General features: G+C 40.3%; 1 protein-coding gene across 8 annotated transcripts in view; it reads left to right on the forward strand.

The window, feature by feature from the left end:
* The window catches only part of usp34 (ubiquitin specific peptidase 34), a 204494-nt gene that overhangs the window by 66085 nt on the left and 114907 nt on the right, over positions 1 to 23502 (forward strand). For 4 of the 8 annotated variants that reach the window (XR_013547613.1, XM_078404725.1, XM_078404728.1 and 1 more), the window contains 10 exons: positions 1185 to 1280; positions 3179 to 3261; positions 4087 to 4241; positions 4480 to 4593; positions 5986 to 6051; positions 11557 to 11659; positions 13556 to 13715; positions 14783 to 14909; positions 17310 to 17460; positions 18435 to 18535. Coding sequence is in view for 7 of the 8 variants with exons in the window: in XM_078404725.1 (XP_078260851.1) it covers positions 1185 to 1280; positions 3179 to 3261; positions 4087 to 4241; positions 4480 to 4593; positions 5986 to 6051; positions 11557 to 11659; positions 13556 to 13715; positions 14783 to 14909; positions 17310 to 17460; positions 18435 to 18535 (1156 nt within the window). In the remaining variant the exon portion in view is untranslated. The remainder of the gene's footprint in view (positions 1 to 1184; positions 1281 to 3178; positions 3262 to 4086; positions 4242 to 4479; positions 4594 to 5985; positions 6052 to 11556; positions 11660 to 13555; positions 13716 to 14782; positions 14910 to 17309; positions 17461 to 18434; positions 18536 to 23502) is intronic. The other 4 variants (XM_078404730.1, XM_078404731.1, XM_078404726.1 and 1 more) reach the window with 3 other exon arrangements.

Raw genomic sequence — 23502 nt, forward strand, 5'->3', positions numbered from 1 at the left:
TGAACCACCCAGACTATTATGAGAATGTCTTCTGAACAAATATCCACATAATTCCAACAAAGGCTAACTCTGGCCCTACTTTGGATTGGCAGACATTCCCATTCCCAATCTGACCTTTCTGCCCTGGTCCTCCTCCATTGTCATAGTGAGGTCCAGCGAAAATTGGAGGAACAACATCTCATATTTCGCTTGGGCAATTTACACCCCAACAGTATGAACATTAACTTCTCTAACTTCAGATAGTTCCTCTGTCCCTCTCTTTCCCCTCCCCCTGCCCAGTTCTCCCACTAGTCTTCCTGTCTCCAACTACATGCTATCTTTGTCCCGCCCCCTCCCCTGACATCAGTCTGAAGAAGGGTTTCGACCCATTCCTTCTCTCTCGAGGTGCTGCCTGACTCGCTGAGTTATTCCAGCATTTTGTGTCTATATTCTGCACTGTTTTTCTCTTTTTGAATTGCCTGTTGTACCCATGTATGATTTTTTTTTGTACTTGTGTATAGTATGATTGGGTAGAATGCAAAGCATTTTTTTCCCACTGTATCACATGTGACAATAATATACCATTCAAATGAAGTGCTTTGGGGATAATCTGCTGTGATAAAAAAACAAGAGAAACACAAATTATTATGCATGATTGCAACTTTGGAGAGGGCAGAGGGGTTGACCATGCTTGGTTTGGGTCTGACAACAATTAAATTCAGGCATTGATCACATGGATCAATTATGGATATATCCATAAACTTGTTTCTGTCAATACGATAGTGCAACAATTTAACTTCAAATTAACCATGAGCTATTTCAAAGAGGTATTGCAAGCAATGATCCCTGCATTATGAAAGGAATTGAGGGTGTTCCGTTTTTCGAAAACATCCATATTAGAATTTTAATAAATGCAAAGCTATGTTATGCGCAGCTGTAACTTGAAATGCGATTGGAAAAAATTGTTATTTTATCACAAAAGAAATATAGATGCCATAAGAATTAATTTTACTGTGTATTTCAAAATTTTGAGTAGTGATTTATGAATTCTGTAAGGGCAAATTTCTGTTACCTGAATGGCCGTAATTTGGTGGTTGCCTGTAGAGTAATGAATTAAATGCAATCTTGTGAAAATAAAGATTTAACAGTTATGGATGTACAAACTCATGGAAAATATACTTAGATTTGTTGTTGCTGTTGTCTAGGTGGGCTGAAAAGGAACTAAGCATGATGAAACTCTTTTTTGACAATCTGATACACTACATTCAGGCAGTCAGAGAGAGTGTGAATAAACATTTGTTGTAAGTATAATTGACTGATTATCTAACACCTTTTTGAGTTGTAGATCAGTTAAATGTAATATGCAAAATCCTTTTCATAGTTTGGAATATGTGGAAATTATGCTGTTTATTTATCTCAGAAATTGAATGATCTAAGCATCAAATGCAACATAAAATATCACTAATTTAGTTATCCACTGAAAAAACAATGATATGAAATTGAAATGAGCTTTATGCCTTGACTGTATTTAACTTAAATTTTTTCAGTTATTTTAATGTCAACTGTGGATAATTTAGTTGAAGGAAGCTCTACCTTTAAATTACATTTACCAACAAAATCTCTTCACTTTGCATCATACTCGGGGCATGATGATTACAGTAAATCATGATGGGATTGCATATAGGTTTCTACTGGTCTTTGATCCCATTCCTACTCCATCTGTCCATTATCTTCTTCCTCACCTGCTTCCACCTATCATCTGTCAGTTAGACACAAAATGCTGGAGTAATTCAGCGGGGCAGGCAGCATCTCTGGATAGAAGGAATGGGTGATGTTTTGGGTCCTCAATCAATACCTCGTGCCTACCTTCTCCCCATATCCCTTGATTCCACTAGCTCAGAGCTCTATCTAACTCTCTCTTAAATCCATCCAGTGACTTGGCTTCCACTGCCCTCTGTAGCAGAGAATTCCACAAATTCACAACTCTCTGGGTGGAAAAGTTTTTTTTCACCTCAGTTTTAAATGGCCTCCCCTTTATTCTAAGACTGTGGCCCCTGGTTCTGGACTCGCCCAACATTGGGAACATTTTTCCTGCATCTAGCTTGTCCAGTCCTTTTATAATTTTATATGTTTCTATAAGATCCCCTCTCATTCCCCTAAATTCCAGTGAATACAAGCCTAGTCTTTTCAATCTTTCCTCATATGTCAGTCCCGCCATCTCTTGAACCTACGCTGCACTGCCTCAATTACAAGGATGTCCTTCCTCAAATTAGGAGACCAAAACTGTACACAATGCCTTCTGAGGCAGAGAATTCTACAGATTCACAACTCTCTGGGTGAAAAAGTTTTTCCTCGTCTCCATTCTAAATGGCCTACCCCATATTCTTAAACTGTGGCCCCTGGTTCTGGACTCCCCCAGATTCGGGAACATGTTTCCTGCCTCTAGCGTGCCCAATCCTTAATAATCTTATATGTTTCAATAAGATCCCCTCTCATCCTTCTAAATTTCAGTGAATGCAAGCCCAATCGCTCCATTCTTTCAACATATGACAGTCCTGCCAACCCGGGAATTAACCTTGTGAACCTACACTGCACTCCCTAAATAACAAGAATGTCCTTCATCAAATTTGGAGACCAAAACTGCACACAATACTCCTGGTGTCTCACCAGGGCCCTGTATAACTGCAGAAGGACCTCAACTCCTCTTGTTGTGAAGGCCAACATGCCATTAGCTTTCTTCACTGCCTGCTCTACCTGCCAGCTGTACCTGCATCCTACCTCTTGAAATGCAGATTAATCCTATCTCTCTGTCTTCTCCTCAAATCACCCTCACACTGATGCTAAGATTTGCTGCTCCATAATTACTGAGTTTATTTGTGAATAAGGGAACACCATTGTTGGGCATCTGGTAACTCTTATTTTCCAAGCCTGAAGAAACTTGGGGAGTTCATTTCATTTTGGTATGATTCTACATCATCAAACCAGGAAAGGTATCAGTTCTATCATGCATGTATCATGTTGAGTTTTGAAAATTAAAAAAAAGATTAATTTTGAAATCCGTCTGCGTCTTCATAATTATTGTCTGACTTACCACTGCATTATTTTAGCAATTGAAAAATATAGGCAACTTGAAGAGTAAACTGATCAATATTTTCTTCAAACTTTCTCAACATTGTTTCTGCTGTCCTGTTCAATTTAGATACAGTCATGGTGCTGAGGTACAAGTTCGCCTGCAGTTTCTGACCTGTGTTTTTTCAACACTTGGATCTCCAGACCATTTTAGTAAGTAATTTCTTGCTTGATTAGCAACTGTAGTGCAGCTTAAGAAAAGTTGTTTTTGTGAATGTTTTGCCGTTTAAGAGGCTTTTAGATAGGAACATGGATATGTAGTGAATGGTGGGATTTTGATCATAAGCAAGCAGATGAGATTAGTTTATCTTGGCATCATGTTCGACACAGACATTGTAGGTTGACGGGACCCATTTCAGAGCTGTACTTTTCGAAACTAATTATAATTACTAATAATAAGTACTAATTTATCTGGACTAAATTCCTTTGTTCATTTGGTAGGAGCATAGAACTGTGCGATGTCAGTCAAACTAAGTTGGCCTTTGAGGCATGTGGGAGCTGATGATCTTTTAGAAACAATTTTACAGGTTTCAAGCATCTGAACTATCTCAAACAGTGCAATATATAGCTTTGTTGTACTATAAATTGGGTAATTTGGACAGAAATGAGAACGTTAAACTATTAACTATATTATCTCATTATTTATTTAAATGAAAATTGATTAAATGAGTAAAATCTAATTAAGATTCCAGACAGACCAATTATTGGATCACCACCCAAGTACTAGTATGTTTAGGATTTCTGCATATTTGTGTTTGAACACAGCAGTCCATTGATTTCACTGGAGAGAAGTGGCTGCAAGAAATCAAAGTCGCACATTAGTTTAAATGTTTTACATTGTTTTTTAATTTTTCACTTTTCATACCATGTTAAAAGCTTAATTTTAGTACCTCTGTCATTTTTAATTATTTCACAAACATTTTTTCTATTCCCCCACCTCAAGAAATTCAACTGCAACACCTCTGCTTTTTACTTTAGGACTAAGTCTTGATCAGGTGGATATCTTATGGCATTGTCTTGTGGAAGACCCTGAATGCTTTGATGATGCATTACACTGGTTCCTTAATCAAGTTCGCAGTAAAGACCAACATGCAATGGGCATGGAGACCTACAAACATTTATTTTTAGAAAAGGTGAGTAAAAATTGCAGTTTATTTCCTTGTGTATCCAGCATTCCTGCAGGATTTTCTTCATACTTTATAGGTGTGTGTGTGTAAATGAAGGATGAAATGCCAGTGAAGGTGAAGTAGCTAGTCAGTGGGGCTACTTTTTTTGTAAGCTTTTGTTTTGTCCATTATAGTTTGGCTAACCTATCGGTGGCCACTTCATGTGTTTTCTCATTCCGTCAAATTGTGTGTTTATATATTTCAGATGCCACAATTAAAACCAGAAACGATCAGCATGACTGGTTTAAATCTGTTCCAGCATTTGTGCAATCTGGCTCGTCTTGCAACCAGTGCATACGATGGTGGTTCCAGTTCGGAGGTGAGAGAAAAATAAAATTTTGTATTGTAGAAATTTCTGTACAAGTCTGATGTTAGCATGCAATGTTTTGGGCAAAGTCACTTGCAGCTGCAATTCCTCTTACAGGCCGATTAATGTGTTAATAGTTGCCTTGAGTTGGGCATAACAATTAAACTTTTCCCATTGGAAAATAGACAATTTCTCCCAGTAATACTTAAATTTGACTGTGAGTTGATAATTGCCAGAATGAGTTTGTGGCATTTCAGATAACCATAGGAAAATTTGACAGGAGTTTGCTTTGAAATCCTGAGACCTAATTTAATTTAACAGACAGGCTAAATTTTCAACCAGTTGTGTTTTATTTTTTGGTATTCTGCCAATGATGAGGGGAATAGTTCCTTGTGGCCTAACAATTCTTCAGATGCAACTTTTAAAAAATCTAATTGGATATTTGTTAGTATAGTTCATTTAAAAAAGTAAATATATTCACTTTTAAAAGTACATATATTACAAAAAGCATTGCATTTGTTGGTTGTCATCATAGAGTCAGAGAGTCATACAGTGTGGAAACAGGTCCTTTGGCCCAACTTATCCACACCGACCAGCTGGCCATCTACACTAGTCCCACCTGCCTGCATTTGGCCCATATCCCTCTAAACCTGTCCTATCCATGTACCTGTCCAATTGCTTCTTAAATGTTGCGAGAGTCCCTGCCTCAACTTTATCTCTTCCAGCAGGTTGAGCAGGCTGGGACTCTATTCCCTGGAGCGCAGGAGGATGAGAAGTGATTTTATAAAGATATATAAAAACCATGAGGGAAATAGATCGGGTAGACGCACACTCTTTTACTCAGAATCGAGAACCAGGGGGCATAGGTTTAAGTTGAGGGGGGAAAGATTTAATAGGACTCTGAGTGGTAACGTTTTCACACAAAGGGTGGTGGGTGTATGGAGGAGGTAGTTGAGGCAGGGACTATCACAACATTTTAGAAGCAATTGGACAGATACATGGATCGTACAGGTTTAGAGGGATATGGGCCAAACGCAGGCAAGTGGGATTAGTGTAGATGGGACACATTGGTTGGTGTGGGCAAGTTGGGCCAAAGGGACTGTTTCCACACTGTATCACTCTATGACTCTGTGACTCATAATCTTGTTTTTTGCATGACTCGATTAAATGGGTGATAATATTTCCCAGTAAGTAGGACATCCACAATTATGTTTTATTTTAAACCTCATGTGTCTGAAATAGTTTCTGGATGTCTGTATTATTAATCAGAATCATAAAATTGTTATGGCACCGAAGCAAGCCATCAGCTAATCGTATCCATTATATTGACTGTCTACGATGACCTTTCTTTTGTTGCTTCACAAATATTTTCCCACCATATATTTATCTAATTCACTCCTGCAGGGTACAGCAGAACCTGCTTCCACCACAGCTGCATTTAGTTCATTCCAGATTCCAACCACAGACTGGGTAAAAAAACGTTTTTTCTTGTGTCACTCTGAACTCTCTTCCCCTCCATTTTACACTTATTACTCTTGTCCTCAACTATTCCTCCAGTGAGAGCAGCCTTCCACTATCCACTGGGTGGATGTTTCTTTTGGATGGTTCTCACCTCGGTCTCCGCAAACAAAAACAGTCATGGCCCTTCTCAGCTATTTTTGTAACCATGGTCCCTTATCTAAGGAACCATTCGTGTAGATACAAGCACCTTTAGATGCTGCAATCTTGAGCAAAATGCAAAGTACCTCACCAGAGAGGAACAATATTCATTGAATCTGTACCTCACTGTACTTGTGCTTCTGACAATAAACTCTATTTGATACTTTAGTGTTAGAAAGAGCATATGTATGGAAGAGAAAGATAGCAAGTATTCCTTCGTCTTCTTTCTATCCACTGAAGTCCAAAAATGTGTTTTGTTTGCTATTCAGTCAAATCATACCATGCATGAGTAGTATTAAGCCATTCACAATGAAAAGAGTGGAATGATTTTTGTGGCTGATAGTAGATCATCTTTTGGGGCCAGCACACAGACACTCTGCATTTATACTCTGTACCCCTCAAGATAAAGCCCCAAATTATGCATATTTCGTATGCCTTGTAGACTAATTTCTCAACCTGTTCTGCCACTTCCAATGATTTCAAAGATAGATATTTTAGTTGCAGCACTTTGATTTTTGTTACTGCATTAATCGATGTGGAATTTAAACTAACATATCAATACTTCAGTTTGAATACCAGGTGTTAAGAAAGAAGCAAAATCTATGGTGATTACCGAATGATGCGATACGTTTGAGGCCATTTCATTATGTTATTCATTTTTGATTTAAATGATGAAAAGGAATGGAAAGCAGAGATTAGTGGAGACAATGTATTTCTCACAGACTGGAAGGAAGTATCCAGCTGGATATTTTGGGTCCAGTATTAATTTTACTGCTCTTTTCCATATAAATGATTAACTCGGGGGGAAAGTGCATAATTTAAGTTATTCAGTAACACATATCTTGTTAATAAAGTAATAGGGTAGTAACTGATTTTACAAGTTTGCACACACAATAGTAAATGCATGGATAAATAGTTGATGAAATCACATGCAGGAAGGGAAGGAAGAATGAGGAAGATGGCTTTCGACTAAAAGACACAATTTAAAAAGAGGCGCCTGGGCAGAAATCTGAAAGATCTGATATACACTCTATCACACAAACCTGCCTCCTCCTACCTACGGTAGATCAACTCTATCTACACTTCATGGTGCCTCGGAAAAACAGCCAACATAATCATTTACACCCCAGTCATCCTTTCTTCTCTCCTCTTCCGTCAGGCGGGCAATACAAAAATGCACCCCACCAGATTCAGAGACTGCTTTTTCCCCGCTGTTAACAGACTTCTCATAAGTTAAGGGTCTAGTCTGTATACAAAGTACACTGGACTGTGTATGCTTTGGAACTTTATCAGTGCCGTTATGTGGTGACTTTTGCATACCTTGGGTATGCAAGCAAAGAATTTCGCTGTGACTTGTCACATGTGACAATAAAGTATTAATTAATTCATTCATTCATTCATAGTCCCTGATCTCCGTGCTGACCTCATTGCAGCCCCTGCAGTTTACATCTGTTTTTTCTCTGGAGCTGTAACATTATTATGCTGTAGCACCACATTCTGAATTCTGGTTATTTTATTTCTTTGCTCTACCTGTTGTACTTGTGTGTGGCTTGATTGTACTCGTGTATAGTATGATTTGACTAGATGGCGTGCCAAACAAAGTTTTTCACTGGATAATAATAAACAAACCCCACGTGTTGAAACGTAGTAGGACAACTAATGATGCTGCCTTAGTATATAATATCCTGGTTTTGTTTAAGAGGCATGCAGTATAAACAAAAAAGTTGTCACTATTAAAGAATATTCATAAATTGCACAAAGGTTTCAGATGAAAGACTAATTCATGGCATAACACTTCAGAAGGAATGTCCAAGCTGCTAAGGAGCTACTGGAATGAGGGACTTGTAGGTACCAAAATGCATTAGTAGGTATGACAAGTTGAAGCAATTAAAACTGCATGCAAAATTGAGAATTTATTGTTTGGCAATTACCGGATCTACAAATTTTATTTCTATTTCATCCAATAATATACCTATGAGAACTTTTCAAATTATTTATAATTGGATTTCGTCAACTCTACAATCGTAAATCATTTCTGTAAAGAGAGTAAAAGATTGATACAGGCATTGCTTTCAAAATTAACAGCTTTAATTTGTTGTGTCATTTGTTTGTTTTACTTTTGAAGAGAAACTTTTTATAAGCACCTACTGAGATGTGGTTCCTGCAATACAGTGAAATAGGAAGAAAGCCTTTCCAGAATGGAAAAAAAAGACAATTTATCCAATTCACTGTGGGTTCTTGGACTAATCAGAATAATGTTGACATTTAGTGTACATGAAAGAATGTCATGTCTGATTGATTCTCATTATTTGTTAATCATTACTATGGTAAGGCTTTGTAAAGCTCTGCCTAATCTATCTCTGTCTTCCATCTTTTGAGAAGTTATCATTGTGGTTGTTTATGTGGATCTTGCAAGTTATGAGGGAAATAATTGGTTATGATGTAAATATCTCAACGGGATTTCCGTTTAAAAATTTATCAAACTCTGCCCTTCATTTTTTTTCAGTGTTTCCAACTCGCTAGCCCCAACATATATTTTTAATTGCTTAATTAATTGTAGGGTTGCTTTCATTTTGAATTAGTACCACTGGTAGCAATATGAGTTTATTGCAATAACTATTCATTGTCTGAAAAAAAGGAATGAATTGCTCATTATGAAAATTCACTTTCGTTATGTGAAGGGTGAAGTTTTCAGTCAAGTTCAAGAAGAATAAACTCGTGTCTTTGAAGCAGAAGGAATGATGAGAATTAGTAATTGGCTGCATGGGAAAGCAGGAAGATATAGGATACCTGATTAGTTGGGCACAAAAGTGGCAAGTGGAACTTAATTGAGAGAATTGCAAGGTAATGCATTTGAAGGAAGGATGCAACAGGACAAAAGAATATAAAAATCAATAGGAAGATAGTGGGTGGTCTTGAAGTACTGAGTAACAGAGTGATTTTGTAGCATTTGCAGTAATTGAACAGTTGAAAAGGCGTATTGGATGCTCATGTTAGCTGCATGCTGTGCCAGTTATTTCACTGCTTGAAAACAATGTTCCATTTTGAATCCCATATTATAGTAAAGATGTGATTGTACCGGAGCAGTAATTGAACAGTTGTTGGGGAGGGATTTGACCAGGGGGGATAGGATGGAGTTGAGGTATGTGGAAATTAATTTGGTGGTAAGAACCAGCTCTGCGAAGCGGAGTAATTTCCACCTACCTCTAATTCATCCTATCCCCCCCTGGTCAAATCCCTCCCCACCTACCTCCAAGACACCTCACATGCACTCTGTCTCCTCAATAACTTCCGGTTTCGAGGCCCCCACTCCCTCATCTTTACCATGGATGTCCGGTCACTCTACACCTCCATCCCCCACAAGGATGGTCTTGAAGCCCTCCGTTTCTTCGACCGTAGAACCAGCCAATCTCCATCTACTAACACTCTCCTCCGCCTAGCAGAGCTGGTTCTTACTCTCAACAACTTCTCCTTTGACTCCTCTCACTTCCTCCAAACCCGAGGTGTAGCTATGGGCACTCGCATGGGCCCTAGCTATGCCTGCCTCTGTCGGGTATGTCGAACAGTCCCTGTTTCAGACGTATACTGGGCCGATCCCCGAACTCTCCCTCCGTTACATTGTCGACTGCATTGGTGCTACCTCCTGTACCCATGCAGAACTCACGGACTTCATACATTTCACCACTAATTTCCATCCTGCTCTTAAATACACTTGGACCATCTCCGACATCTCCTTACCGTTTCTGGATCTCACCATCTCCATCACAGGAGACAGACTAGTGACCGACATCTACTACAAACCAACTGACTCCCACAGCTATCTGGACTACACTTCTTCCCACCCTGTCTCCTGCAAAAAGTCTATCCCCTACTCCCAATTCCTCCGTCTACGCCGCATCTGCGCCCAGGATGAGGCATCAGAGATGTCCTTATTCTTTAGGAAACGGGGCTTCCCCTCTTCCATTATAGATGAGCCTCTCACTAGGGCCTCCTCTATATCCCGCTGCTTCACTCTTGCTCCCCCCCCTTCCCCCCATTTGTAACTAGGACAGAGTCCCCCTTTTCCTCACCTTCCACCCCATCAGCCAGCGTATCCAACAAATTATCCTCCAACATTTCCGTCACCTCCAACGGGATCCCACTACTGGCCACATCTTCCCATCCCCTCCCCTTTCTGCTTTCCGCAGAGACCGTTCCCTCCGTAACTCCCTGGTACACTTGTCCCTTCCTACCCAAACCACCCCTTCCCCAGGCACTTTCCCCTGCAACCGCATGAGATGCAACACCTGTCCCTTTACCTCTCCCCTCAACTCCATCCAAGGACCCAAACAGTCCTTCCAGATGAGGCAGAGGTTCACCTGCACCTCCTCCAACCTCATCTATTGTATCTGCTGTTCCAGATGTCAACTTCTCTACATTGGCGAGACCAAACGCAGGCTCGGCGATCGTTTCGCTCAACACCTTCGCTCAGTCCGCCTTAACCAACCTGATCTCCCGGTGGCTGAGCACTTCAACCCCCCCTCCCACTCGCAGTCTGACCTTTCTGTCATGGGCCTCCTCCATTGTCATAGTGAAGCCCACCACAAATTGGGGGAACAGCACCTCATATTTCGCTTGGGCAGCTTACAGCCCAGCGGTATGAACATTGACTTCTCTAACTTTAGATAGTTCCTCAATTCCCCTCTCCCTTCCCAATTCTTCCACTGTCTTCCTGTCTCCACCCATATCCTTTCTTTGTCCCGCCCCCCCTGACATCAGTCTGAAGAAGGGTCTCGACCCGAAACGTCACCCATTCCTTCTCTCCAGAGATGCTGCCTGACCTGCTGAGTTACGCCAGCATTTTGTGATCCTATCCTTTGACCTGCTCTTATAGCTCTAGTATTTATCTGGATTTTTTTTCAGTTGCGTTTCTGCTCAGTGGTGTCTTGCATGTTAAACGGTCGGAGTTAGGTGATGGTAAAGACATTGAAAGTCGAGGGTCAGTCTTGATGGAGATAGTAGTTGGCTGGCCCCTAGTATTAGTAGCCAATGCCTGAATGTTTTGTGTCTTCTTGCTTGTAGGCATTTTTGTTTCAATTACTGAGCAGCATTGTCCTGGTTGTGGGATAATTTTCCACTTCTGACAGCAGCCCTCTTCCTTAGTGCAAGGTCTGACACAGAATCATAATCCCCAATGTTTGGGGCCTGTTCAAATTTCTTTTGACTATCATGAACATAAATAGTAAAATGGTTGCCTACTGCATCATAGATTTACTATGATTTCATGGTGGTACTTATTAAAATGATGATGAAGTATATTCCTTTCTTTTTCCAAAGCAGCTTTGTGGAATGGATCAACTCTGGGGCATTGCATTAAGGGCTCAAACAGCTGATGTTAGCCGAGCCGCTATCCAGTACATCAATTCATATTATATTAATGGTAAATAACCTGATTTTATTTTCAATTATTTTACAAGTAATGGCTTATGGTTTGTAGCATGTGGGATTTGTAATAATTGTTGATATGGTGCAGGTGGTGCACTTGATGCACTCTTTTGAAGGATCTCTGAAAATCTACGATTTAGGTCCTTAAGGCGTTATGTATGACAGAATAAGCTCTTCTTCCATGAACTCCCATCATAACATGGAGATGTGGATAGAGTGGATGTGTTTCCACTAGTGGGAGAGTAGGACCAGAGATCAAAGCATCAGAATTAAAGGACGTTCCTTTAGGAAGAACTTGAAGAATTTCTTTAGTTAGAGGGTGGTGAATCTATGGAATTCATTGCCACAGAATGTGTGGAGGCCAAGTCAATGGATATTTTTTTAAGACAGAGATAGATAGATTCTTGATTAGCATGGGTGTCAGGTGTTATGGGGAGAAGGCAGGAGAATGAGGTTAGGAGGGAGAGATTGATCAGCCATGATTGAATGGCAGAGTAGACTTGATGGACCGAATGGCCTAATTCTGCTCCTATCACATGATCTTATGAGATCTTGGGGGAAATGTGAGTTGAGGCAGGGGGATTGCTGTAGCGGGGGGTGGGCAAGGTGAGGAGATTGTCAGGCTGGGAGAATTGTATGGAGAGAAGCATCAGGCACATATTTGGTGAGGTGGGGATGGTTGTATCATGATTGGCATGATAGTTTGCTATCCTGTCCCCTCTTCCTCATGCCTCGGTTCTCCACCACTAGCACATGGAATTCTGAATTTGTCAGGAAATCAACAAATTTGAAAAAGTTCAGTAGTCCTATCACTTTCCACTTTGTCTGACCACATTATTAAACATTTTGCAGTTGAGCCTTTTCTGTCCCTTCCATTTAATTTATTTAAACTTTTCATTTTGTTTTCTTTACGATTGGACTAAAGGTGAGTGTTCATGGGACATAAACATGTTGTCATAGGTCTTGAGAAAGTTAATCCATCTCTAAGATGGAAATGTAATTAAGTGTGGCTGTCATAACATTTTGGCCAATGCTAATCTCACCTGTGCAAAAAACTAATTTAAAATAAGCAAAGTGTAGTGAGGTTGGAGTAGATCGTCTAGCTGAGGGTGTTGGGCTTGAAAGCTCCTTACTTTTTCTAAGAGGAGCGACTGACTGTGAAGGGATTGTTTGGAACACAAAGGACAAGAATGTGACAGAGGTTGAGGATAAAGCACTGGGAAGTTAGCAGGGTTAAAGTTGGCAGTATGTGGTGCTGAACAAATGAAGGGATAGGGAACGGACTGAGTGCGAATGATGCACAAGTGCCTTGGGCTTCATTTGCCTGGAACCTGTAATTTCTCCAGCTATCCCCTGATACCATACCAAGTCATCTCCTACCTCCTTGCTGAAAGAACAAAAATGCAAAGCAGCATTAGGATTCAGAAAGAGTTGAAGGATATCAGAAAAGAGATTGGAACTGTGGCACTAATTCTAAAAAAGCGCTGACAATTCAGAGAGGCCTTAACCTTCAGCATAGTATGAAAAAGGACCAAGATCATCAAATATTTATAAGGCCTTTGTCATCTTTCTATCCTTCAAAATTTCTTTTTTTTTGGTGAAATTAGAAAGAGCAAAATTACCATATGATAACCACTGTATAATTCTTTCTTGTAGATGGTAACATTTGCAAATGTATATACTGGAATTCATAATGTAACCCTGTCATGTAATTAAATCTTTTCACAAAATTTTCATTGTGGCATCTGTATTTTATAACATAGAACCCGGAGAGATTCCGACCTACAAACCATTTTACTTCTGTTTTTTGAATTCTTGAAAGCTTACTTAAGATGTATATTGTAAACCAATGAAAAGGAGGCACAAATAAACAAGTCTACTATTGCTTTAGGTAAAACTGGCTTGGAAAAGGAGCAAGAATTTATCAGTAAGTGTATGGAAAGCCTTATGATGGCATCAGAAAATCTTGAGAAAGAATCGCAATCCAGCCTCACTATCATTGAAAGGGGACTTTTGATGCTGAAAACACACCTGGAAGCATTTAGGAGAAGGTAAATAATTGTTTAAAAATTACTTATTTTAATGTTGTATTTCATTCGCAATTTCTGTAGACTCTTAACCAATTTCCATCCTGCTTTTACTTTCATGTGGTCTGTTTTTGATTCTTCGTGAAAGCGGGTTCTTCAGTCCATCAAGCCCACCCTGACAACACTCACCCATTTTATACTAATCTTGCATTAATCCCATTTTTAAATTCTCCCCACATTCTCTTCAATTCCCTCCAGATGTTGCCATTTATCTACAGACAAGGAACAATTTGCAATAATCACGTAAACTACCAATTAGTATGTCTCTGGGATGTGGGAAAAAATTAGAGCACCTGGAAGAAACCCATGCAGTCACAGAGTGTGCTTGCTCCACAAGGAGGACACCTGAGATCAGGATTGACTTGTTGCACCACTGTGTTGCCCCTATTCCTGTTCTTTGTTCATGCAGTATCAGCACACAATTCACTAGACTTCATTGGACATCATATCAGACTGAAGAAGGGTCCCAACACAAAACATCACCTATCCAGTCCTTCCACAGATGCTGCCTGACCTGACCTGAATTACTCCAGCACTTTGTGTTTTACTCAAGATTCCAGCATCTGCCATTCCTTTTGTCTTCATCAAAAGACTGGCTGCATTTGTTTCCAATACTGTACTACTAAAGTTATTTACAGCAGTTGGACACCATGGCACTTGCCTCAAATTTTGTCATTTTTTTGTGGCATGTCCATGATGAAATAGCATTAGCCATGTAATTTTATTGGGTTGACAACCACCTGGTAGATTATGTTCCTTTTTAGTTCCAAAATCTGCTGTGTATTGAAATGTTGGAACTGGTCAAATATTTTGTTTCCATTGGAAATTAATTAATTGTCTGATAGACTCTGGCAATCTTTCTTACAATTATGGAAATACATAATTGTAATAAATATTAATAGAAATTGTTAGTGGTTTGTTACTTGAAAAAATGTTTAAATAAAATAGTAATCCAGGATTTTAAATTTTTTTTATGTTGCAGGTACAATTTAAGAAAATGATGAAAACATTTCTTTTCATTGTTCCCATAGGTTTGCATACCATTTACGTCAGTGGCAGATAGAGGGTACCGGTATTAGCAGTCATTTAAAAGCCCTCAGTGATAAACAGTCCTTACCATTACGAATTGTTTGTCAACCAGCTGGCCTGCCTGATAAGGTAATTAAAGTGCTGTGAGTTGTTGCTAACTGGTATGAATCTATAGTGTGGACAAAATGTAATTGCATACTTTGTACCAAATTTATTTGGTTAAGTAAACAATATATGCATTTGCTGCAATGCTAATTTGCATTAGAGCACTACATCTTTGCTCTGGCTGCATTGTTACATTCCAAGGGTTCAGCAGTCTTCTTGTATTATTTTCTTCTGTTAAATACTCAATATAGATGTGAGTTTTGTTTTAGTTAAAAGTTTAGTGAAGATGCTGTTATTTTTGTCAAGAATATCCAGAAATGTTTTATTTGAAATGAGGCCATTCTTGGTCACTTCATTTGCATATGCACTTTTTATCGTGGAAATTGGGTGTTAACCATGAACTGAGAAACTTTGCTTCATCCCAATTGACAGAATGACAGTGACGATTAACCCCAGTTCCAACCAGATCGATCAACTGATTTGTATAAACGTCATCAACAGAATTTTAGGATGCATATCCGATACTTAATTCCCTCTGATATTATTAAACTATTTGGTTTGCTTGTAAATCAAACGGCTAAGTTGGAATATTACAAAGCTAATCTAATTATTTTAATTCTGGGATGTTTAATTGATGATGTCTTGGCTGTAGCTTCCCTTTTCCCACCTTCCCCATTGGAGATTGATTTGCAATCTTCTATAAATTCTGATAGAGTTGATAAAATAAGTATCTAAATTGGAAGCTAATGTCAAAAATTATGTCATTGTGCTCCATCTCCAAATTGGGAGTTGCAAAACAGTTCATTTATAGAAATGAGGGCACTCGCAAACCAGAGGAACAGCACCTCATATAATGCTTGGGTAGCTACAACCCAATGGTATGAACATTGAATTCTCCAATTTTTAATAACAACCCCTTTTTTACCCTCTCTTGTGTTCCCCCACCCTGATGTACACCCAGAACTCCCACTATCTGAATATCTTTTCCCTTCCCACCCCACCTCACTCATCCCCTTCCACCCATATCCCTCCTCCTAGCTATATATTTTACTCCTCCTTCCTTATCTGATACCCTTTTGTCTTATTTTCATCTCTTGCCTTTATCCACCCATCTATCAAGCAAACCCTCCTATATACCCCTATCACTTGCCAGACTTTGACTTGCCTCCACCTCTTTTCAGGCATTCACTCTCCCCACTACAATCAGTCTGAAGAAGGTTCCCGACCCAAACGTCACCTATCCATTCCCTCCTCAGATGCTGTCTGACCCACTGAATTCATCCAGCACTTTCTTTTTAACCCTCTGAAACCGTTGCACAAGCTAATCAGTTATTCACAAGCAATTAGGAATGGGCAACAAATGTGGTGCTTCTCTGTGATGGTGATTCATTGGGAAACCTGATGGTGGCAGCCGCCATTTTTAAGGAGATTAAGTTGTGGTGGTGGTTATTTGTACTAAGGCAAATAACAGCACCAAGCATTGGTGATCATGTGTCATTATTATCAATTATTCTTCTTCCTCTTAGAAGTAGCATTTATTTCCATTCATAGCATTGGCAATTCCCATTTATTAAATTTCTAAATATATTTGCACAGAGTAATATATTTACTAACATATAATAATATAATAATATTATATAATAACAGACCAATAGCAATGTTAGATCAAGTTTTCAATATTTAAGAATGTAGAACAGTACAGCAAAGGAAGAGGCTCTTTGGTCTACAATGTTTGTGCCAAACATGATGCAAAGTCTGCCTGCACGTGATCCATTGCCTTCCATTGTCTGCATATACATGTGCCAGCCTAAAAACGTCTTAAATACCCATATCATGTCCATCTCCTCCACCATCTTTGGAAGGGCATTCCAGTCAACCACCACTCTCCGTAAAAGAAACTTGCCCTGCATATCTTCTTCAAACTTTCGCCCTCTGTGCTCAAAGCTATGCCCTCTAGCCTTTGTTATTTCCACCCTGGTGAAAGGTTCTGTATACCCTATCCATTGCCTCTCATAATTTTGTATTAATGTTATATATTTTTTGGTTAACAAGCTACACTTTGAAAGATGAACCATGCAAGGCATGGATTTGCTAACACAATCCCTTTTTTAAAATTTAAATATATGTCATTTTAGTCTAAAGAGCAAGTAATCATTGCTGTAAAGCAATTATGGGGTGGTTATAGATTTTTTCAAAACAACATTTATCCTTCAGTTACAAATACCATTCTGGCTTATTGTTAATACTGTGAATATGCATTACTACAAATAAACACAGGTAACCTTTTGCCGCTACTATTCTTTGCATTGTATATTTGCCAAATACGAAGATGATCTAAATAACTGAGTGTAAAATGTTTAATATCTGGGAATGTAAAGTGAGTTTTAAAAATTGTATTTTATTTTCATAAATTTTACTTTGTAGATGACTATTGAAATGTATCCTAGTGACCAAGTTGCAGATTTAAGAGCTGAAGTTACCCACTGGTATGAGAATCTGCAGAAGGAACAAATGAGTCAGCAAGCTCAGCTCCAAGAATTTGGCCAAAACAGCCGGCAAGGAGATTTTACTGGTGGTATGTGTGGTTTATGCAATTGAAAGTATTTGTATTTGTCTTCACTCTCTTTCATCACCCTATCACTCTACCACCATTCAGATTATCATAAGGTATTACTGCCCGTTCCTGCTACAGAGTAGCTACCTTCTTTGAGCTCCGTAGAGTCATAAAGCATGGAAACAGGCACTTGGGCCTAACTTGTCCATGCCGACCAAGATGCCGCACCTACACTAGTGCCACCTGCCCGCGTTTCACCCATGTTCCTCTACATCATTCCGATCTACGTACCTGTTCAAATGTCTTTTAAATGTTCTTAATGTACTTGCCTCAACTACCTCGCCTGGCAGTTCATTCCATATACCCACCACTCTCTGTGTGGAAAAAGTTGTCCCTCGGGTTCCTATTAAATCTTTCCTCTCTCATCTTAAACTTATGTACTCTGGTACTTGATTCCCATATTCTGGCTAAAAGGCAGTGTATCCCCCCAGAATATTTTCTGTAGTGGATCTATAGAAGTTCAAGGGTATTCTTTGTGGATGAGCTGAATGTTTTCAGACGCCGATGAAAGTAAACATGCTGATATGCTTTCCCGATCTTTACATTATTGTGAAGAGACCAGGGTAACTTGCTGGTGATATGGATGCCTCGGAACTTGAAATTGTCGGATCGTCTCCACAGCAGCTCCACTGATGAAGAGAAGGTGGTGTTCACCTCCTTGCTTCCTTGGGTCAACAACCAACTCCTTTATCTTGCTCACATTATGGTTAGGTCATTGTCCTGACACCATAATGTGAGGATCTTCCTGTACTTCGTCTCATCATTGTTAATCTGCCCGACAACAACTGTATTATTGGCGCATCTAAAGATATAATTGTCCTAGCACTTGGCCATGCAGTTGTGGGTGTGCGGGGAGTACAGCAAGGGGCAGAGCACTCAACCCTGAGGTGCAGCAGTGTTGACGATCAGTTGACTTAAACTGTTTGTTTTTTCAGGAGGTCTTATGGGACCTGTGAGAATGATTTCCTCAGGACATGAACTTACCACAGATTATGATGAGAAAACACTCAATGAACTTGGATTTAAAGATATGCAGGTAATTGAAACATTCTTTTTTTTAAATCTCTAGGGCTGAGTTGTTAAATCTAAAGGCAGGGCATTAAGCATCATGAAGATACAAGAGGGGAACACTTCTGCCGATCTCTCTTCCTGCCCCTTGCTCTTTTCCCATTGCCATTCTTTAGTCAGGGTTTTTGAATCTGGAATTCATTGCCACAGAAGGATATGGAGGCCAAGTAATTGGATATTTTTAAGGCAGAGATTGATAGGTTCTTGATTAGTACGGGTGTCAGGGGTTATGGGGAGAACACAAGGGTTGAGAGGGAAAGATAGATCAGCTATGATTGAATGATGGAGTGGACATGATTGGCTGAATGGCCTAATGGTGCTCCTACAACTTATGAGGCCTGCAAATCTTTTCTCAAGCGATTATGAAATTCCCTTTTGAAAGTCCTGCCAAACTCTGTTTCTTTTATATCTGGGGGGCTCCAATCATAACTACTCAATTTATAAAAACAACGCATTTCCCTCCTATCTTTTTCCATCAACTCAAACTCAGAGAACTGTGTCTCTGCTTGTCCCGTTGCAATTGGATCTTCAACCTCCTCATTGGCAGTCCACAATCAGTTGGAATTGGAAACACTTCCTCCCTGACAACCATCAACACAGGAGGACCTCAAGGCTGTGTGCTCAGTCCCCTGCTGTACTCTCCCATGACCTTGTAGCCTGACGCTGTTCTAACACCATCTTTAAATTCGCCAACAATACCACAGTTGTTGGATACATAATGGGTAACGATGAGTCAGAGAGTACAGGAGAAAAATTGATCATCTGATTTAATGGTGCAAGAACAGCAATATTGCTCTCAACGTTAGCAGGACCACAGAGCTCAATGTGGACCAGAAAGGGAAAGCCAGAGATCGATGAACCTATCTTTATTAATGGCAGTGAAGTGTCAGTTCCTGGTTTGGGATATCTCTGAAAATCTGTCATGGGCCCAGCACATCAATGCAACCGTAAAGAAAGCTCATTAGCACCTCTACTTCCTCAGAAGATTGACGCATTTAGGTCTGTCGCCGAACATATACAGGTACACGGTACAGACCATACTGACTGATTGCGTCATGGCTTAGTGTGGTAACTCGAACACCTATGAGTGTAGAGGGCTGCGGAAAGTTGTAGGCATAACCATCTCGAATACTGACCTCCCACCATTGACAGGAGGTGTCGCCTCAGAAAGGCAGCTCATATCATCAAAGACTCAAACCATCCTGCCCACTCTCTCATCTTGCTACTACAATGGGGTAAAGGTGTAGGATTAAGAAAACTGATTTGAACCTAGGTTCAAGATCAGCTTCTTCCAACAACTATTGGACTCTTGAACACTACACAGCATGATCCACTGCCTCTGCAACTATTATCTATGATGGACTTTGTTTTAGTTTCACTTTGGACCTATTTGGTACCATTATGCTCTCGTTACCAAGTGTTATGAATTATTCATTTGTTGTATGATTGATTATTGTGTGCTTTGGGTCTGTAAAGCTGCAGCAAGTAAGAATTCCATGCCAGAACCAATGACATTTCACATTCTTGATTTTTGAAATCTAAGCCTCAAGCCCTTTACCATATTCTTGTCTTCCTTTATCCTTTTTAAACCCGATCTTGCACATTTCTTTCAAATCTTCTCCCAGCCTCTTTTCTACAAGAGCAACAAACCATCCATTCCAATCTAATCTTGAAGCTGAAATCATTCACCCAGAACCATTTTAGTAACGACATTCCTTGGGTCTCAAGCTTTACATTCTTCCAAAGATGAGGTGACCAGAATCAGAAGCAATATTGCAGTTGTAGTCTGACTCACTTTTCTTAATTTGTTCATGATCGCTGTTGTTTGTGAATTCCAAGGTCCTATTTGGTTTGCAAATCGCTATTATTAATTAACCAGTGCATGGAAACCTCTTCTCTCAGAATCACTGGATTTTTCTGTCCTCAAGGGTGGTGTAGGCCAGATTATTAGATACGATTAAGGTGTACATAGATAAATATTTGGAAAGATTGGGGAACTAAGCATTAAGTGGAGCTAACCAGGTTAATTCCTTGGATGGAGGGACTGACATATGTTGAAAGAATGGATCGACTGGGCTTATTTTCACTGGAATTTAGAAGGATGAGAGGGGATCTTATAGAAACATATAAAATTCTTAAGGGATTGGACAGGCTAAATGCAGGAAAAATGTTCCCAATGTTGGGGGAGTCCATAACCAGGGGTCACAGTTTAAGAATATGGGATAGGCCATTTAGGACTGAGATGAGGAAAATCTTTTTCACCCAGAGAGTTGTGAATCTGTGGAATTCTCTGCCACAAAAAGCAGTGGAGGCCAATTCACTGGATGTTTTCAAGAGAGAGTTAGATATAGCCTGAGGGCTAACGGAATCAAGGGATATGGGGTACTGATTTTGGATGATCCGCCATGATCGTATTGAATGGCCGGACCATATTATGCCTACTCCTAGCACCTATTTTCTATGTTTCTAACACTAATGTGGCCAGCCTAGATCATGTTGAATAACTTGACTGGCCTGAGGGGCTAGGTGGCCCATTTCTTCTATTTTCTTGTGTCATTCTCACTCTGAAAATACCCAGCCACTTTCAAGGATTTATGTATTCAGAAAATCAGGTCCTTCTGTTCCTACGACCAAAGAGCCTTGTCCTTTAGTCAGGGTACGTAGAGGAGGGACTTTGCGACTGCTTGACATGGGTATACTGGGCGATGTTCAAGGTCATGTCAACGAACCTAATCAAAAGTGCCACAGTTGTACCAACCTCATGGAAATGTAGGGAGGCGTGTTGTCACACCAAGACTATCCAAGTATTCCTTATCTATAAACCTTGGACGGATAAGTGGATGTTTGGCAACTGTGGCAGGGCTTGAATGCCATCACCTCCTAAAAGGTGAAATCAGGAGACAGGGATGCATCACTCCCTGACGAGCTCAATGCAGTCTACGCACACTTTGATAGGGAGAACACTGATGTGCCTGCCCGAGCCCTGATGGTATTATAGTCACAGTCACAGAGGCCGACATCAGGAGGTGAACCTTTGGAAAGAGTCTGGACCTGATGATATACCCGGTCGAGTTCTCAAAACCTGGCTGGAGTTTTTGCGGACATTTTCAACCTCTCGTTACTGAGGTCTGAGGTTCCCACCTGCTTTAAGAGGGCATTAATAATACCGGTGCCCAGGAAGACGTGCCTCAGCGACTATCGACCAGAGGCACTAACGTCCATGGTGATGAAGTGCTTTGAGAGGTTGTTTATGGTGCATATCAACTCCTACCTTAACAAGAACCTCGACTCACTACAGTTCGCTTACCATCACAACAGGTCAACGGAGAATGCGATCTCACTGGCACTCCACTCTGCACTGGACCACTTGGACAATAAAAACATCTACGTCAGGCTGTTGTTTATAGACTACAGCTCGGCGTTCAATAATAGACAATAGATAATAGGTGCAGGAGTAGGCCATTCGGCCCTTCAAGCCAGCACCACCATTCAATGTGATCATGGCTGATCATTCTCAATCAGTACCCCGTTCCTGCCTTCTCCCCATGCCCCCTGACCGCTATCCTTAAGAGCTCTATCTAGCTCTCTTGAAAGCATTCAGAGAATTGGCCTCCACTGCCTTCTGAGGCAGAGAATTCCACAGATTTACAACTTTCTGACTGAAAAAGTTTTTCCTCATCTCAGTTCTAAATGGCCTACCCCTTATTCTTAAACTGTGGCCCCTGGTTCTGGACTCCCTCAACATTGGGAACATGTTTCCTGCCACTAACGTGTCCAACCCCTTAATAATCTTATGTTTCAATAAGATCCCCTCTCATCCTTCTAAATCCCAGTGTATACAAGCCTAGTCGTTCCAGTCTTTGAACATACGACAGTCCCGCCATTCTGGGAATTAACCTAATAAATCAATAGCAAGAATATCCTTCCTCAAATTTGGAGACCAAAACGGCACACAATACTCCAGGTGCAGTCTCACTAGGGCCCTGTACAACTGCAGAAGGACTTCTTTGCTTCTACACTCAACTCCTCTTGTACAATACCATCATCCCCTCCAAGCTGGTTACGAAGCTCACGGAACTGGGTCTCTGCACATCCCTCTGCAATTGGATACTGGACTTCCTCATCCACAGACCACAGTCTGTTCGAATTGGCAGAAAAACTTCTTTCTCATTAACAATCAGTACGGGAGCACCTCATTGATGGGCTATGATGAGATTGATCTGATTGAAAGGTGCCAGAACAACAAATTTGCTCTCAACATTAGCAAGACCAAGGAGCAAGGCCAAGGATCCATGAACTTGATGGGACAACAGAGTCAACAACGTCACATACCTGACCATGCATATCTGAGGATCTGTTCTGGGCTCAGCATATTGATGCAATCACAAAGAATGCTCAATGCCTCTCTTAGAAGATTGAGGAAATTTGCTTTGTTGTCAAATACTCTTAACAAACTTCTACAGGTGATGAACATACTGACTGGTAGCATGATGGCTTGGTTTGGTAACTCGAATGCCCAGGAATGAAGGGGGCCGCAGAAAGTGGTAGATGTTGCCCAGTCAATCATGGGTATTGATGTCCCCACCACCTTAGGAGAATCTGTCTCAAAAAGGCAACTAATATCGCCACATCATCATGGCCTTGCTTTGATCTCGCACTCCCATTGGTGTGAAAGTACTGGTGTCTGGAAACCGTGACCACCAGATTCATTAATAGCTTTCTTCCCAACAACCATCAGGCTCTTGAACACTTCACAACAGTAATCACAACCTTACTTCAGTCACTATGATCTACTCTGGACTTTGTTTTGATTGCATTACCAACTTTGGTTTTGCACTTTTATGGTCTGGTTTCCAAGTATTGCTGATAATTAATTTGTTGTGTTATTTCATATATGTATCCGTGTGTTAATGGGCCTGTAAAGCTGTAGGAAGT

This window comes from Rhinoraja longicauda, chromosome 9 (assembly GCF_053455715.1).
Source record: "Rhinoraja longicauda isolate Sanriku21f chromosome 9, sRhiLon1.1, whole genome shotgun sequence".
NCBI lineage: Eukaryota > Metazoa > Chordata > Chondrichthyes > Rajiformes > Arhynchobatidae > Rhinoraja > Rhinoraja longicauda.